This window comes from Bufo gargarizans, chromosome 6 (genome assembly GCF_014858855.1).
Source record: "Bufo gargarizans isolate SCDJY-AF-19 chromosome 6, ASM1485885v1, whole genome shotgun sequence".
Taxonomy (NCBI): domain Eukaryota; kingdom Metazoa; phylum Chordata; class Amphibia; order Anura; family Bufonidae; genus Bufo; species Bufo gargarizans.
The window spans coordinates 67,579,864-67,599,232 of NC_058085.1; the positions used below are offsets into that span (position 1 = coordinate 67,579,864).

Below are 19,369 nucleotides of genomic sequence, written 5' to 3' on the forward strand. Positions count from 1 at the left end.
TTACTGGCAAAGGGGGGGCTGTTATTACTGATGGGGGCTGTTATTACTGGCAAAGGGGGGGCTGTTATTACTGGCAAAGGGGGGGCTGTTATTACTGGCGGGGGCTGTTATTACTGGCAAAGGGGGGCTGTTATTACTGGCACCTGGGGGCTGTTATTACTGGCAAAGGGGGGGCTGTTATTACTGGCACCTGGGGGCTGTTATTACTGGCAAAGGGGGGCTGTTATTACTGGGGGCTCTTGTTACTGGGGGCTGTTATTACTGGCACAGAGGGGCTGTTATTACTGGGGGCTGTTATTACTGGCACAGAGGGGCTGTTATTACTGGGGGCTGTTATTACTGGCACAGGGGGCTGTTATTACTGGGGGCTGCTATTACTGGCACAGGGGGGTTGCTATTACTGGCATAGGGGGCTATTATTACTGGCACGGGGGGGCTGTTAATACTGGCATATGATTGGGGGCACTATAGGGGCATCTACTGAGGCCACAAAGAAGGGGTATTTTATATGCGCGCTCTGTACAGTACAATTTTAGGGTCCATTCACACGTCCGCAAAATGGATCCGCATCCGTTCCGCAATTTTGCGGAACTGGTGCAGACCCATTCATTTTCAATGGGGCCGGAATGTGCTGTCCGCATCCACATTTGCGGATCCGCACTTCCGTATCCGTGCTTCCGTTTCCGCAAAAAAATAGAACATGTCCTATTCTTGTCCGCAATTGCGGACAAGAACAGGCATATTCTATTAGTGCCGGCAATGTGCGGTCCGCAAAATGCGGAACGCACATTGCCGCTTTCCGTGTTTTGCGGATCCGTGGCTCCGTGTATCCGCAAAACACATTGCGGACGTGTGAATGGAGCCTTATACTGGGACACATTATGGTGGGTACTATGGGGAAGGGGGGAGAGGAGTACTATGGGGTCATCTACGGGGGGCACTAAGAAGGGGTATTTTATACTTGCAAATTATGGGGGACACTGAGGGCATCTACTGGAGCATTTTATACTGGTACATTATGGGGGGCACTAGGAGGAAGGAGGGTGTGGAGCACTATGGGGTCATTTACTAGGGGCACTATATAGGGGTATTTTATACTGGCACATTATGGGGGCACTATGGGGACATTAGCTCAACTGGGGGCATTACAAGGGGGTATGTTTTGCACTGTCACATTATAAGGAGAATTATTACTACTGGGGGGGGGGGCATTATGGTGGGCTTTATTACTCCCCCATGGTATGACCCCATAGTAGCAGCACCAGCCTCTCCCTGCTCTGCTATCCCTCTGACCCTTCTCCAAATCCTAATTATGAAATCTTTCTCATTAGGATAAAGCACAACATCAGCTCCGCCGAGCCCCCGGCCAAAGTGTGGAAGTGGTGTCCGAGATCCCCAAGGGCCAAGCCAAGTAACTGTAAGTTTTCATGTGGAATATGTTTGTTATACACATATAGCCTACACTGTGCCCCACAATATACAGTATACCCCTACACTGTGGAGTCTGTTCTATAAGCACCATTGTTTTGTGGCGGCGGACAGAAAATAATCTGAAAGTGCCCCTCCCGAGACCAGGCTCTGGATCCGCCACTGAACTAAGCCCATTACATAAATACAGCACCAGTTCAAAAACAACTCAGTACAGATACCATTTGCATAGTAATGTTAGCCCTGCCATAAAAGTTTCCACAGTGTAAAACTACAGCTCTCAGTGTGTACAGTTGTAAAGATATGCTGAGAGTTGTTTCACAAATTAAAATGCTACCATCCATCATTGCTCTGTAGACTATATGAGAGGCTACAACACTGATCATACACAGCCAGTGGCAAAATTAACATTTCAATTTAGTGACTTACAGGTGACGTCTCCTCCAAAGTTCTTCACCATCCGATTTAGGACACCATGATGACTTCTGTAGACCACAAGTGCAAAGTTTGCAGCCCAGATGTCTTCTCGCTTTACCAACATGTCGGCATCTATATACTAATACAAACCCCTATTAGTGCCATACACTGTGCCCCTGAATATAACCATGTTACATACTATATCCCCTGAAAATAAAATGGCACACGCAGTACCCCCAATGGTAGTACCCCTACAGATAGAGCCTGTATACATTGCCTCACGTTCTGTGAGATTAGTCCAGGGGTACAGACTACCTTCTGACTCCTGCTCGTTCATTTTGATGGTGTCCAGGGCCAGGAAAATCACAGGGTACAAAACAAGTAAATCCCCAAATCACCCCTTCTCAAGCAGTGTGTCTGGGAACCTTCATTAGCAGGTTTCCAGACTCTTCTGATGCCCTGCACTAAAGTCCAGACTTTGCGTCATTATTATATATCACAAAAAGTGGGCACCACAAAACATACTCATAAAATAAAGGAAAGGCTGTTACCCAAGTGCGCAAACTCATACATTAGACCAAGGCAAAGGAGCACATGAAAGACCCCTGACGAAGCTGCAGGATTGGCCATAAGGGAAGGGTTTTGGTCTCTTCACAACAATTGTAAATGTGAAACCATTCTTTTCACTTTTAAGGCTCATGCACATGACCGTATGTATTTTGTGGTCCGCAAAAAATACGGATGGCGTCGTGTGCATTCCGTATTTTGCGGAACGGAACAGCTGGCCCTTAATAGAACAGTACTATCCTTGTCCGTAATGTGGACAATGATATGACATGTTCTATTATATTAAATAATAGCATTCTGAATACAGAATGCATAGTACAATAGCACTGGAGGGGTTAAAAAAGATAAAAACTCACCTTAATCCACTTGCTCGCGCTGCCGGCATCTTTTCTGTCTCTTTCTTTGCTGATTACAGTCAAAAGAACCTGTGGTGACGTCACTCCGGTCATCACATGGTCCGTCACATGATCTTTTACCATAGTGATGATCATGTGATTGATCATGTGATGACCGGAGTGACGTCACCACAGGTCCTGTTCCTGCACACAGCACAGAAGACAGACAGAAGAGATGCCGGCGGCGCGATCAAGTGGATTAAGGTGAGTAAAAATATATTTTTTTTTAACCCCTCCAGTGCTATTGTACTATGCATTCTGTATTCATGTTATAAGGGAAAATAATAATGATCGGGTCTCCATCCCGATCGTCTCCTAGCAACCGTGCGTGAAAATCGCACCGCATCCGCACTTGCTTGCGGGTGCTTGTGATTTTCACGCAGCCCCATTCACTTCTATGGGGCCTGCGCTGCGTGGAAAATGCACAATATAGAACATGCTGCGATTTTCACACAAGTGATGCGTGCACAGCCCCATAGAAATGAATGGGTCCAGATTCAGTGCGGGTGCAATGCGTTCACCTCACGCATTGCACCCGTGTGGAATACTCGCTCGTGTGAAAGGGGCCTATATTGTGCATCTTTCATGCAGCTCAGGCTCCATAGAAATGACTTTGGGACTTACGTGAAAAACTGAAGGCATCCGGATCCAATATGTTTTCACTGATGGTTGCTGGGAGATGTAGATTGCTATTTTTCAGTTTTCATATGAGTAAAAAACAGATGCTATACGGACAGAATGGAAAAACTGAACGCAATCGCAGACAAAACTGATTCAACTTGCATGCAAAACCATCAATTTTTCAATGAACTGACCCTGACACATTCCGCATCGCTTGTGTGAAAGAGGCGTAAAACTGCCATTTTACAAGCTGGTCTTAATCTGTTGTCCGCTGTTGTCAGATGCACCACCCTAACAATTGTCTCATATCGGACCATCTATGCGCCTGAACTGACATGTATGCCATTAATTCCAATTTCATAAAAAAAAACACTGCCATGACATTTAAATGGTTTTATTCACATTTCCAGTTTTTTACATGCATAACTTTTTCAATACGCAACCAGATCCGCAGTAGTACCATTTGTAGCCCATAGAAGTCAATGGGTTGAATAAAAAAATGCATGCATGCACAGTTTTTTTTTACATCCATACTTTAGGAACATTAGAAAACCAGAATAAAATAGTTAATCCTTTAATACAAAAAATAGCAAAATACTGAACAAAATGGATAAAATATAGAACCAAAAATGTTACAAATTGTAAAAAAAAAATAAAAATAAAAAGAACAATATGTGTAGCCCATCTATATTTGGGCTGTAGGTGCAGTTTGCAAAATAGAAATTCTGCATGGATTTTTGTACGGATTTCATTGCGTTTCTACCCCAAATCTGCATGTGTTAATTGCGGATTTTGATTCGGTTTTGCCCCAGATTCACACGGCAGGTCAATTTCCCTGCTAAAAATATATATGCAAAGTGTAAATCAGATCTAGCAAATCCGCATACACTTTGCTGGTGGTCTATTAGGCCTCATGCACACGAACGTATAAGATGCAGACAGCAGACCGTGTACTGTCCGCATCCGTATGTCCGTTCTGCGGCCCCGCAAAAAACATAGAGCATGTCTAATTTTTGTCTGTTTTTCGACAAGAATAGGCATTTGAAACATACTGCGGGACCTGCAGAAGGGAAAATGCGGGATGCACACAGCCAGTATCCGTGTTTTGCGGCCCCCAAAAAGGATCTGGCCGCGTGCATGAGGCCTTAGGGTCATCTGCAAAATGGGTCCGCATCCCTTCCGCAATTTTGCGGAACGGGTGCAGACCTATTCATTTTCAATGGGGCCGGAATGTGCTGTCTGCTGTCTTCCGCATCCGTGCTTCCGTTTCTGCCAAAAAAATAGAACATGTCCTATTCTTGTCCGCAATTGCGGACAAGATTAGGCATTTTCTATTATAGTGCCGGCGATGAGCGGTCTGCAAATTGCGGAATGCACATTTCCGGTGTCCACGTTTTGCGGATACGCAATTTGTGGATCCGCAGAACACTTACAGACGTGTGAACGGACCCTTACACTGCTGTTTTTCACATGAAAATCAGCGTATAAAAACTGCACGCAATCTGCAATGTGTGCAGGCTGCCTTATAGATATGACACCTGCCCTGTTGCTCTCAATAACCACTGCCTGCTGTCCGCCCTGTAAGTCTCGGTTACGCTCTGTCCCTCGCTGAGGGTCCTGCAGCCATTTCCCCTTTGGAACAATACAGGCAGCACTTCCTCCCAGGTAATCCACTGCCTCATAGTGCTACTGGGTGTTCCCTGTCACTTATTTTTAGCCGGCCTCCTGTGCTGTGAGCCTCACCTGAGACACCGCACCCTCGTCCTGCCCCCTTCCATTCTCAGCTCTATGAAGAAATACCAATCATTTTTTTTCCAAATTCTCCCGTACCTGCGTGTTTTCCTTTCTGGGCCTGGAGAAAGAAGGTGGAGAGAGAGGATTCTTGCAGGGCAGTAACTCTGCTCCACGCCTAGACTCAGGTATAAAGAGTGAGCGAGGCTAGAGTCCCACCAAGGTCTTACTATGGTGGCCGGGTGTCTCTGCAGGGATGGGATTTCCTATCTGAACCTATGTCCATAGTGTAAACAAGGGGCTGGCAAGGTCTGGGAAGGTGCCATACTGGGTGACAAATTGACTCTGCACAAGTTTTCTAGTGGCCTTCCATTTTTTAACAGGTGACAGGTTTGTTACAGTGTATCGGTGTAGGTAGAAGAATGGACGGTGACTTGATTTGCTATGGTCTTCAGCTCCTCGATACAAGCAGGACCTGGTCAGGAGTGTTTTTCAGCCTTTGAATTAAAAAAAAAGAACACTTCAATTCACTGACAGCAAGGAGAGAAATTGAAAATGATTAGGAAATTTACAAAATATGGAGAAACTTACAAAAGCTTTCAGTATGGTTTTCATCTATTATATTATACCCTGTTACAGAATTCGGAATTAAGAGAGGTGGCTCCTCTGTCCAGGATCCTCATCTCTTGGCCATAGTGGAGAGGGGTAATAAAGAGCGTCTCTCTCTTTGGAGGACCTGTCCTGCATGACACACATACATTTCCCTTGTGGTGGCGCTGTAGGGAATTTGAGCGCTTAGGGTGCTGCCCAACTATGTTTTTCTCCTGACATCTCTTTGGTTTGTAAAAAAAACTCCATGAACCTTTCTGCCTTTCTTTTGGGCGGTGGGGCGTCTTTGTATTTCATTGACATTAAGGGGGCATTCTACTATGTGCGAGCTCTAAGGGGGCATTCTACTATGTGCCAGCTCTAAGGGGGCATGCTATTGTGTAGGAGCACAAAGACCAGACACAGACAAGTGAGTTCAATGGGAGAAACTCACTGCGTGTCATCAGTGAGAGGTCTTGTTCTGGCCTGCCCTCCTCTGACAGGTTTGCACAGCATTATACTGATTTATAAGGCTGTGTGACCTTGAGAGTCCTGGAATCTACTGTTTTACACTGACTGAATTATGTCAGTGTAATTCAGTAGATTTCAGAACTCTGCGGCGATACAGCTGAATATAGAGAGACGAGCACTTCCACAATGGAAGCGATCATTTCCCTCGGCCCTGCCGCTGCCCCCACTTGTCTCCAGGGTCGCACCGCCTGAGGTAATTGCCTCACCTGTAAGGGGGCGTGTCCATGCTCTACCTATCACAACTCAGGAGGCAGTTGAAGGATGAAAATGAGCATGTGCGGCCATCTTAGTGAGCAGGACAAAGAAATAAGAAAAAACTCAGTGGCTATACAACATTTTTAATTACATGCAATTGCAAAGTATTCAGATCTGGGTGCTAGTTTGAAAACTTTAGAATATATTTTTTTTGAGACAACTCCTTTAACCACTTCATGACCGCACCATAGGATATAAACGTCCTATAGGCGGTTGTTTATCTCTAAATGGATGTTCTAAAATGTTCATTCAGAATGGCAGCTGCACACTAATCATGCAGCTGCCAAGTGGGGGGCCCACTGTCAGTGACAGCAGGGCACCCCAGAGGGAAGGCAGGGACAGTTTCCAGTTTTCCCTGCCTTCTAGATCGCTGTATATACAGCGCTCAGCAAGCGCTGTGTATACAGATCAGGAAGCGCTATGCAGGGCACGCCAGAGGGAAAGCAGAGACAGTTTCCTCGTGTCCCTGCCTTCTAGATCGCTGTATACACAGCGCTATACAAATCAGGAAGCACTATGCGCTTCCTGTCCCGACCCGGTGGTCATGTGATCGCCGGGGCCAGGGGAGTGCAGGAGCTGTCGGGTCTTCCACAGACCTCGATCAGCCCTGCACTAAGGCTGTACAGCACTGTGTAGTGCTGTACAGCCACTCTGGGTGGTGTATTTCCCCTGTAACTGGGGCTACTATATCAGCCCCAGTTACAGGAGAAATCAATAGTGGGAAAAAAAAAGGGAATTTAAATGTCCCCCAGAGGTCTTGTATGACCTTATGGGGGATGCAAAGTATAAAATAAAAACTAAAAAAACTAGAAAAATTAAGTGTTTTATAAAAAATAAATAAAAAAAATGTCACATGTAAAAGTAAATAAAAATATTCCCAATTAAGTAATAAGAATTTTTTTTTAAAAAAAATAAATAAAATAGACATATTTGGTATTGCTGCATCCGTGACGGCCGGCCATATAAATATATCACATGATCCACCCCATCCGATAAACTCCAGAAAAAATAAAAACTGTCAAAAAAAGCAATTTTTGTCACCTTACATCACAAAAGTGCAACACCAAGTGATTAAAAAGGTGTATGTCCAACAAAATGGTACCAATAAAACCGTCACCTCATCCTGAAAAAGATGAGCCTCTACATAAGAAAATCACTAAAAAAATATTTAAAAAACTATAGCTCTCAGAACATGGAGACATTAAAACATCATTTTTTGTTTCAAAAATGCTATTATTGTGTTAAAGTGAAATAAATAAAAAAGTATACATATTAGGTATTGCCGCATCCGTAACAACCAGCTCTATAAAAATATCACATGACCTAACCCCTCACGTGAAAAAAGCAATTTTTGGTCACCTAACATCACATAAAGTGCAACACTAAGCGATCAAAAAGGTGTATGCCCCCTAAATAGTACAAATCAAACTGTCACCCCATCCTGCAAAAAATGAGACCCTAACTAAGAGAAATGTTAAAAAAATAAAAAAGCTATGGATCTCAGACTATGAAGAAACTAAAACATCATTTTTTTGGTTTCAAAAGTGCTATTATTGTGTAAAACTTAAATAAATAAGAAAAAGTATACATATTAGGTATTGCCACGTCCGTAACGATCTGCTCTATAAAAATGTCACAAGACTTGGGCCTCTTTCACACTTGCGTTGTCCGGATCCGGAGTGTACTCCACTTACCGGAATTACACGCCGGATCCGGAAAAACGCAAGTGTACTGAAAGCATTTGAAGACGGATCCGTCTTCAAAATGCTTTCAGTGTTACTATGGCAGCCAGGACGCTATTAAAGTCCTGGTTGCCATAGTAGTAGTGGGGAGCGGGGGAGCGGTATACTTACAGTCCGTGCGGCTCCTGGGGCGCTCCAGAGTGACGTCAGAGCGCCCCATGCGCATGGATGACGTGCCATGCGATCACGTGATCCATGCGCTTGGGGCGCCCTGACGTCACTCTGGAGCGCCCCGGGAGCCGCACGGACGGTAAGTATGCTGCTCCCCCGCTCCCCACTACACTTTACCATGGCTGCCAGGACTTTAGCGTCCCGGCAGCCATGGTAACCATTCAGAAAAAGCTAAACGTCGGATCCGGCAATGCGCCGAAGGCCGGATCTGGATCAATGCCTTTCAATGGGCATTAATTCCGGATCCGGCCTTGCGGCAAGTGTTCAGGATTTTTGGCCGGAGCAAAAAGCGCAGCATGCTGCGGTATTTTCTCCGGCCAAAAATCGTTCCGTTCCGGAACTGAAGACATCCTGATGCATCCTGAACGGATTTCTCTCCATTCAGAATGCATTAGGATAAAACGGATCAGGATTCTTCTGGCATAGAGCCCCGACGATGGAACTCTATGCCGGAAGAAAAGAACGCAGATGTGAAAGAGCCCTTAACCACTCAGGTGAACGCTGTAAAAATAAATAAATAAAAACTGTGCTAAAACAACCAATTTTTCGGTCACCTTCTCCTATAAAGTGAAATAATGAATGATCAAAAAATCATATGTACCCAAAAATGGTACCAATAAAAACATCAACTCTTCCGGCAAAAAACGAGCCCCTGCACGATTGGCAGAAAAATAAACAAAATATGACAGTCAGAAAATGGGGACACAAAAACATAATTGTTTTTTCAAAAATGCTTTATTATGTAAAACTGAAACAAACAAAAACAAAGAAAGTAGACATATTTGATATCATTGCGTCCGTAACAACCTGATCTATACAAATAGTACATTATCTACCCTATCAGATGAATGTTGTAAAAAATAAAAACAGTGCCATTTTTTGATTATCTTTCCTCACAAAAAACATAATATAGAGCAATTAAAAATCATATGTACCCCAAAATAGTACCAATAAAACTGGCAGTGAATTTTTTCAAATTTTCGTTAACTTTTGGATTTTTTTAAATAAATAAAGGTAAAACATATTGACTCAAATTTACCATTAACATGAAGTACATTGTGTCACGAGAAAACAATCTCAGAATGGCTTGGATAAGTAAAGGCGTTCCAAAGTTATTATACCACATAAAGTGACACATGTCAGATTTTCAAAATTAGGCCTGGTCAGAAAGGGGGCAAATGGCCTAGTCTTGAAGTGGCTGAAGAAAAGACTCACTGGTCACCAGCACTCCGGGTCCAGAGCGAGCCCCTGTCTCTGTTGGTAGCAGTCCCCGCTTGACCGTCTGGCCAGTAGAGGTGACGTGCATGTAATTAGTGGTGACCTTTGTCACATGCTGTTCCTGCATGGGTCACCACAGAGGCCTTTGACTGGCTGGCAGTGGTCAGTTCGGACATCACACTTCAGATCCCCACTGGACTAGAAGTGATGGAAACGGGAGCTCAGTGCTAGTTCTGGGGTGCTAGTGACAGGTAAGTCTTTATTTTTTAAGTTTTGCGCCCTGCCGTCCCCTAACTATGTGTTCTTGCTCTCAAATAACTCCTCTAAAGGGGCCTTCACAGGTAACTGGACAACCCCTCTAAAGCTTTAACCATATAGGACTCGACAAGCCCTTTTAGAGAGCAAGTTTTGGATGGCCATAGTAGTTGTCACATACAGGTGAAACTCGAAAAATTTGAATTAAAAGGAATTGCATTAATGCAGCTTAAAATTTGAATTTTGCAAAAAGGTTTAATATTCTAGGCTCAGTGTCACCCTCTAGTCAGCTAATTACTCCATACCCCCTGAGCAAAGGGGACCTTAAAATTGTGACTTTGGGGTTTCATAAGCTGTAAGCCATAATCATCTGAATTGTAACAAATAAAGGCTTGAAATATCTCGCTTTGCCTGTAATGAGTCTATCTCATATGTTAGTTTCACCTTTTAAGTTGCATTACTGAAATAAATCAACTTTGCACAATATTCTAATTTTCCGAGTTTCACCTGTATATTGTAGCTCATTCATGGATATACAGATCCCATGTCATGTGTGAGCACCTAGAACACATCCAAGGTGACAGATCAAAACACAGACGGCAGGATCTGTCATGCCTTTACATGTACGCCCAGTCATGCGTGCTCGCAGTCTGATCTTCATATGGTTCAATGACCCTTGTACTACGACCTGGTAAGATGACGTTCACTCCGCTGGGGATGCAGCTGATACGGGGAGCGCCAAAGGGCAGACAAGGTTTTATGCAAAATGATACACCATAAATTTGATTACTATTGGAAAATCACAAACGGATCTGAATTAAGTGTACACTGATACTGAAACTATCACTCCTGTCATTTCACAGGGGAGGGACGTGGTTTCCTGAATGAATAAGACTGATAAGAATGCAGTGAACCAGTGGGAAGGTTTCCATTTGCTCTCATCGAAAGCTCCTCTCCGCCCAAATAATGGAATTTATCTTCCTGTTCTTTATTTATTTCACTAGTTAGGGCTGCAGTTTGTGCTTCAGAGCTTCTCTTCCTACACTAACCGAAGGTTTCAACCATAGTCAGCCATTGCAAAGGCCTATAGATTAGGCTTCATTCACACGACCGTATTTTGGGTCTGCATTTATTTTGCGCATCGCACAGGGACCCGTCCATTTCTATGGGTCAGCAAAAAGACGGACAGCACACGGGTGTTAGGAGGGAAGCATAAATATTGAAAAAGTTGCAAGTTTTTGAGCAAATTGCCACACGTACAAAAATGTCCGACTTGTACGTCCGCCCCGTAGCGTTTGGTGATGGTTCTGTTCTTCAGCGATACGAGATGCTTTCCAATACACAGGGAGGGCACTATGCTGTATTTGATGGTCTCTACAGTTAGTGTCCTGTATGGTATTATTTTTTATAAGCTCTTATGTGCAGTAATAAGTCAGTCTTGTCCTATATTTAGGAGCAGTACGGTTGGTACAATGTCTGGCACAATATTTTATGGACCCGCTATCCCAGTTAAAAGTAGTTGCCCCAAAAAAATATTCTACATTTTTTAACCCAGCACCTGGATCCGAATACTTTTGTAAATTTAGTATATTAGTTTATTAAAATGTATCTATTTAGCGCCACCTGCTGTTTGTTCTTTGACTTATTACTCCATCCATCTCCGTAACATCGTTGAGGTTGTCGCACATGCTCAGTTCCATCCTACAGCTGCCACCACCTATATCTACTGTTACAAGCTGTGGCAATTACAGGGGGAGAGCTTCAGGATAAAGGACATGCCCTTGAGCTACCATAGGGAGATAGCTGCAGCAGATAGGACACGCCCCCTGAGCTGCCAGCTTGAAATAACTCTAAAAGAGCATTGGAAAAAAAGAATGGAGAATCTCTGTATCCATGTGAGGTACAGGGCTGGTACTAGCTTTGTTAGAAAGAGATTGTCATGGACTATATGATGTCTGATTTTAAATGTTTTACATTATTCATGAGAGAACCCCTTAAAATACAATGCAGATTTGTTGTCATCATTTTACCATTCACATTTAATGTTACGAATGTCTTAAAGTGAACGTTATTAAGAATCCTTAATTAAAGGGTTTGTCTGCAGTGACTGAAGTCCCTTCCAAGAACCCCTTCTATGACCTAGAATGGAGAACTGCCTCAAAGTGAGCCGGGTCAGACTGGCCCACCAGCATAGGAGAAGATCCTCCGGTTGGCCCAAGCTCTGACAATACTGGACCCCTTTTAAAACAGGGTCCTTAAGGTCTTATATACACAGAGGGTGGGCCCTCAGAATGATTTTCTCTGGTGGGCCCAAGAGACTTCAGTCCGATGTTGGATGGGGGCATTAAACACATGGTCCCTTCCCCAATCAGCACATTCTCAGGGGAACTTTCATCGCAACAGGGATTGCCCAAATGGACATCTTAAAGGGGTTTTATGATGATATATTGCTAGGATATGTCACCAGTGTCTGATCAGCAGGGGTCCTGCCGGTCACTAGAACACTTTGGCATCTCTCCAACTTCGAATGCTGTTGGTTTCACTTGCTTTTTCTGGACAGTCGCATGGACGGCAATTATGGTCAATGCCAAGAGGGGCCAAGAACAGTTCCTAGAGCCACTGCTACGTCCTTCTAAGTGTGGTTTACAGTGGTCAGACTCCAAACAATTGGACATCAGAGGCATCTCCTAGCAATATCCTTAATGAGGCCAGCTTTTTATGATTAATTCTTGGTTCTGTAATCTGTGCACCTTGAACTTTGTCCGTCTGTGTGTTTTTTAGTGAAGCTGTCCAGAAGAAACCTATATGAAGGTTGAGAACATCGCTCGGTAAAGCCTCTGTGCCCACAAGACAGTCAGGTGCAAATATAAACAAAAATCAAGTGTGCGGTAGGTAGCCATATTCTACAGCTTTTACCTTAGACTCTCTTTAGAAACCTAAGGCACTTTTGACATCTTGACTTCCAGTTCTTCTCCTTCCCTCCTAAACCTGTCATGAAGAGCATTGACAAGTATGCTCTGAAAATGGGACACTCTCCCAGGGTGGGGACATCTCTCTGTCCTACACAACTGGTTTAGCAAGTTACCTACACATTCAGCTCCCATCGCCCAGGCTAGAAGTTTTGGGAGGAGCCTGCAGTTTCTGCACACTCCTGTCTCACATACTTTTCTCCTCGGCTTGTCACTGTCAGGTTCTCAGGTACAGCGAACGCTTGGACAGAGGCTCCAGGACCACAGGGAGGGACACCATGTTCAAGGGACAAAGCAAGTCACCCACCAAGTCACCTACCAAGTCACCTAACAAGTCGCCCACCAAGTCGCCGACCAAGTATAGCAAGTGAGTCTGGGGTGCAGGGGGATTATGCTAATGTATGTAATCCTAATATTTGAATCAGGAAGCCAAATTTTACAAAGGCATTTAACTTCTTTTAGAATGTGGTAGCTCTTATTATTCAAGATTTTCATGTAGCAGAGCTGAATATGTTATTTGGCTTGGCCTGATTGTGAGACTGCAAAGTGTTATCTGCAGTTTCATATAGGACTATGGATAAACGTATTGCCATTATCACATCTTAGTGCACAGATGATGTATTTAGCTCTGCTACATCTTTGCTATGTTTCCAATGAAAAGTTAACCATATACATTAGATATTATAATAGTGTGGGGGAAAAAAATTAAATGCCTCTTAGAATCATCTTGATCATTCAAAAATGTCAATTGTTCCGCAAAGAATTGCGCCAGACCGCATTTTCCAAAAATAGAATGGAAAGGTGCTAGATGGATTCTAGAGCTTGCGCTATTGTCTGAAGCCAAGGGGTTAATTCCACCGGACTGCAGTGATTCAGGACGGTATTGGGGTGTTGTCTGAATGGAACGGTAAAGGCGACACCGAAATTAGGCGGTGACAGGATGCTATGGAGAACCAGATCAACAGGTAGACAATGAATCAAAGGCAGGAACACCCACCCAGTCTCCTCTATGCAACTTGTCTGAGGAGCCTGGACCCTGTACTTATTGTACCGCCATCATTCATCAGATGCCACATAGCCCCCTAATTATCATATACACTGCATCAGTGCATCACTTAAAGGGATTTTCCATTCCTCACCATGTGCATCATGCACAGATTTATTCTGGCTCACAGCTGAGTGTTTGCTACAATCTCATCTAGTCTAAACAACCCCCTGTGAGCTAGATCAGCAGTACAAGCCGCTCTCCTATCCTGATGACAGAGGTAATATGTATCTGTCTGTAGTCAGACTGCGTTAGCTCACATTAACTATTACACAATGTGTTAAAAAAATCTCAGCTTTCAGAGGTATGCAGTCTGTAGAACAGAGGTTAGTCCACCCCCGGCACTCCAGCTGGTGTGACACTACAACTCCCAGCATGCTCCGTTCACTTCTATGGGAGTTCCAAGAATAGCCAAGCAAGTGTGCATGCTGGGAGTCGTAGTTTCACCACATCTGGAGTGCCGGAGGTTGTTTCCGCCTGCTGTAGAGGCTTTAAGTCTACATTGTTGTAAACAGGAATGCTTCTATTGCCTGACAGCAAGCATAGATCTTGCTAATGCTGAGGAACTGAGACACAAAGTATATTAGAAAGCTGCAGAACATTTCATACAATGGTTTTTGAAAATCTTTTTCATAGAAACATATCAAAAGTATTAATCGTTAGCATTCAGACTCCCATGGGTCAAAACTTTTGAAATGTCTTTTTGGACTCAGTGACCCTTTAAGATTCATTTGAACAAATCCCTTTCAATAAGGGCTCATTCACATGACCGCATGAATGGGTCTGCATACGTTCTGCAATTTTGTTAAATGGGTGCGGACCCATTCATTTATTCTGTTCCGCGGCCCCTACAAAAATATAGAGCATGTCCTATTCGGACAAGAATAGGCATTTCTATAATGGGCCGTCCGTTCCGTTAAGCAAATTGCGGTACACACACAGGCGGCATCGGTGTATTGCCGCAAAACACAGCACTGTCGTGTGAATGCACACTAAAAATGAGTTATCCCTGGTATTAGAGCTCAAGTGAATGGGACTGAGGTGCAGTACCAAGGTCAGCCACTACTATAAATTTGGAGCTGTGCTGATAAACAATGAAGGGGATGTGGCACTTGCTGGGATGTGGCACCCCTGCCCCTTTTATTACCTGGGGGTGTCAGTAGGGTGACCATATTTCCTAACTGCCATTCAGGGACACTTACATTCACAAGTGCATTTCGTCAAACTTATACTTGAGACTGGCAAAAACATATCTGCCTGTGCATTTTTCAGTATTTCTGCACATTAACTGGCTACTTTGCTGCCCTAAACCCAAAGAAGAGGCAGACATCATTATTCATTGCAAAGTTAAACTTACATTTCGCCCTCTTTAATGCCGATAACGGCCGCACAGTTACAGGCACAGTAGAGATCCCGGCCAGGCCGACGTCACGTGAGTCTAAGGCCTCGTTCACACTTCAGTGTTTGGTCAGTGATTTCCATCAGTGATTTGTGAGCCAAAACCAGGTGCAACTCTAAACACAGAACAGGAGCAGATCTTTCCCTTCTACCTCATGTCTGTGGAGGCTCCACTTCTGGTTTTGGCTCACAAATCACTGATGGAAATCACTGACCAAACACTGAAGTGTGAACGAGGCCTAAGATCACACGGTCGCGGTCACGCTACTCGGCCGCGCAGCAAGGCAGTGGAGGAGCCACACACACATCGGCATCGCATAGTACTGTCCTATCTGATTTGGCGATCGCATAGTATAAAGAAGTGACTGTCACCAGGGCCGGTTCTAGGTGAAAAGGGGCCCTGGGGCGAAAAACAATAAGGGCCCCCCCCATGACACTTGACTTTTACAGAAGAAACTGTACATTGTGTGACACAGTGTAGGCTATATGTGTATAACAAACATATTTCATATGAAAACTTACAGTTACTTGGCTTGGCCCTTGGGGATCTCGGACGCCACTTCCACACTTTGGCCGGGGGCTCGGCGGAGCTGATGTTGCGTTTTATCCTAATGAGAAAGATTTCATAATAAGGATTTGTAGAATGGGCAGAGGGATAGCAGAGCAGGGAGAGGCTGGTGCTGCTACTAGGGGGTCATACCATGGGGGAGTAATAAAGCCCACCATAATGCCCCCCAGTAGAAATAATTATTCTTATAATGTGACAGTGCAGAAAATGCCCCCAGTTGAGCTAATGTCCCCATAATGTGCCAGTATAAAATACCCCTATATAGTGCCCCCAGTAAATGCCCCCATAGTGCTCCTCTCCCCCTCCCTCCTAGTGCCCCCCATAATGTACCAGTATAAAATGCCCCATATATAGTGCCCCAGTAGATGCCCTCAGTGTCCCCCATAATTTGTAAGTATAAAATACCCCTTCTCAGTGCCCCCATAGTACTCCTCTCCCACCTTCCCCATAGTACCCACCATAACGTGTCCCAGTATAAAATGCCCCTATACAGAGCCCCCATATAAATAACCGTTCTTTGTGGCCTCAATAGATGCCCCTATAGTGCCCACCAATAATGTACCAGTAAGAAGTGCCCCCATAGATGTCCCCCAATAATGTGCCAGTAGCCAGAGCCCCCCACCATTATGTGCCAGTAGCCATAGGCCCCCCTATAATGTGCCAGTAGCCATAGACCCCCCTATAATGTGCCAGTAGCCTGAGCCCCCCCCCCCATCAACATATGCCAATAGCCATAGGCCCCCCTATCATGTGCCAGTAGCCATAGGGCCCCCTTATAATGTGCCAGTAGCCATAGACCCCCCTATAATGTGCCAGTAGCCATAAGGCCCCCCCTATCATGTCCCAGTAGCCATAGCCCCCCCCCCCCCCCCCCCATCATGTGCCAGTAGCCACCAGTATTAACAAAACAAAAAAACACTTATACTTACCTCCTTGGCAGCTATGTGATGCAGGCCGCTTCTGGCCTGTGTCCCGCGCTGTACGGCCCAGGGCTCAGGCAACGCAATGACGTCATCGCGACGCCTGCGCTGGCCTCTGATAGGCTGCAGGCACTAGGCCGGCAGCCTATCAGAAGAAGGGGAAGAGACACACCTTTCCCTCCCCTGCTCCACAGCCATCTGTATCGCTGTCCTGAGGACGGCGATACAGATGACTGGAGATGAGCGCTTCCACAATGGAAGCGCTCATCTCCGGCACCTTGCCTCTATGGAAGCGCCAGCCCTGACTGTCACAACAGCAGCGGTCGGTGGCTCAGGTCATTCCGGGACACTGCATTGTCCCGGAATGAGGGTGACCGGGACCCGGGACAGACTCTCCAAATGCGGGACTGTCCCGGGCGATCCGGGACACGTGGTCACCCTAGGTGTCAGGAGTCAGACCCCAGGGGGAGACCTGGAGGTTAAAGTGACCCTGGAAAAAAACCTAAAAGTGGCCCCATGTTGTAGGCATGTCCAAAGAAACAGAAGGCGGGAAACACAAGTAGGCAGGGCCAGCAATACCGTATTAAGGCATAAAACACTGCCCCTGCAGAGCCAAATACCACAGTGCAGCATATAATACTGCCCTATCAGAACAATATGCCACTGTGCAACATATAATACTGCCCCTACAGAGCCAAATACCACAGTGCAGCATATAATACTGCCCTATCAGAACAATATGCCACTGTGCAACATATAATACTGCCCCATCAGAACAATATGCCACTGTGCAACATATAATACTGCCCCTGCAGAGCCAAATACCACCGTGCAGCATATAATACTGCCCCATCAGAACAATATGCCACTGTGCAACATATAATACTGCCCTATCAGAACAATATGCCACTGTGCAACATATAATACTGCCCCTGCAGAGCCAAATACCACCGTGCAGCATATAATACTGCCCCATCAGAACAATATGCCACTGTGCAACATATAATACTGCCCTATCAGAACAATATGCCACTGTGCAACATATAATACTGCCCCTGCAGAGCCAAATACCACCGTGCAGCATATAATACTGCCCCATCAGAACAATATGCCACTGTGCAGCATATAATACTGCCCCTGCAGAGCCAAATAGCACAGTGCAGTGTATAATACTGCCCCAGCAAAACGATATGCCACTGTGCAGCACAAAATAATGCCCCCCACCCCTTTGCAGTATTCCACTGAGGATAGCGATACTTGAATTCAGGAGGCGGCTGCCAGCCAGGTGCATGAGTACCTGAAGCACATAGCATTAATTAACCCTGAGAGCATCAGATCATTGTGTATCCAGCCGGTGGCCATGAGGGGGGCTCAGGTGGCCCATCGGGAATTTCATGTGCTCAAGTGCTATGGTGCAACCCCTTGTAATGGCAGCTGTGCGTTTCATGGTAATGGTCATGACCTTTGTAATTTGTCTTTAGTTTAGACTGGTTTGGTTTAATATATCTATTACTTTTAGCGTTTGTATTGTGAGTCTTCAGCTTCGTCTGGATTGGGCATGCTGGGATTCTCAGCTCTACAACTGGGGAGCACTGTGTACCGCAGACTGCCTTGGGTAATGTGGGCGGTATTTGCGGATAACATGAATGTTGTACTTTATTCCCCAATTAAAGCTTTTTTTTTTTTTCATTAGGGTGTGTTTGTGTGCTGCAGATTCCTGAGGAAGGTTGGGGCAATAATATAAGAGGGTGTTTATGTACTCTTCTCAGTACCTGCGAGATTTGGGCTGATGCCGTCATAGGTCACATCAATGTTCCATTATTGGCACTGCATTTTTTTTGTCTTTCGGAAGGGATACGTAATATTTGCATCATATTTACATTACTTTTATGATTCCCCTACTGAACAAGTTTGCTTAAGTAGCCCTTGAGCTAGAAACCAGCCAGGAATTCAGAATATTTGTGAGTGTCGTGTGACTCGACCTCTGATTATCAGTTTGGAAAGCTGAATTTTAGCATTATTCCATCGATGCCACCTTCAGGCTAGACCTCTGGAGTCTGTTCAATTTGGGTTCAAGGGCTTCCATCAACTCAGGTGTGGCTGACCTAAATCACAAGGAATGATGGGTTCAGCTAGGGTTACATAATGATTTCTGGATTTCTTGCACCTGTTGTGTCGCGGGCACAGCAGCTTACAGGTGCAATGTGACTCCATTCACTTCCTGTAGTTGCGTTGCAGGTAACGCCGCACTGAGAACTTTGGCTATATGACGGCCAGAGCCACCAGTGTAGCCCTGGCCTTCTTTAACTGAAACATGTCTATATGGCGCCATAATGAAGTGCCGTAAACTTTACTTCTCTGGTCTTTGGACCCGAGGACCACTACATTTTTCCAATTGTGCATCTCTTTTTGATAAATTTGGTTTTCAATTTTGCCTAAAGGGGTTGTACCATGAAAAGTATTCATCACCCACCCACCGGATAGGTGATAAATGTCAGATCACAGGAGGTCTGACTGCTGGGACCCACAACGATCTTGACAACAAGGGAT

General features: G+C 44.9%; 1 protein-coding gene and 1 long non-coding RNA gene across 2 annotated transcripts in view; one reads left to right on the top strand and one right to left on the bottom strand.

Moving 5' to 3' along the window:
- Positions 1-4,776: 4,776 nt before the first annotated feature.
- LOC122940264 overlaps positions 4,777-19,369 on the bottom strand; it is a 48,416-nt gene continuing 33,823 nt past the window's right edge. Inside the window, exon 3 of the long non-coding RNA XR_006390257.1 lies at positions 4,777-5,656. This is a non-coding gene — a long non-coding RNA (uncharacterized LOC122940264). The remainder of the gene's footprint in view (positions 5,657-19,369) is intronic.
- Positions 13,030-19,369, top strand: part of EVPL (envoplakin) — a 52,273-nt gene continuing 45,933 nt past the window's right edge. Inside the window, 1 exon segment of the mRNA XM_044296811.1 lies at positions 13,030-13,255. Within this exon segment, the coding sequence (XP_044152746.1) occupies positions 13,167-13,255 (89 nt within the window). The 5' untranslated portion in view covers positions 13,030-13,166.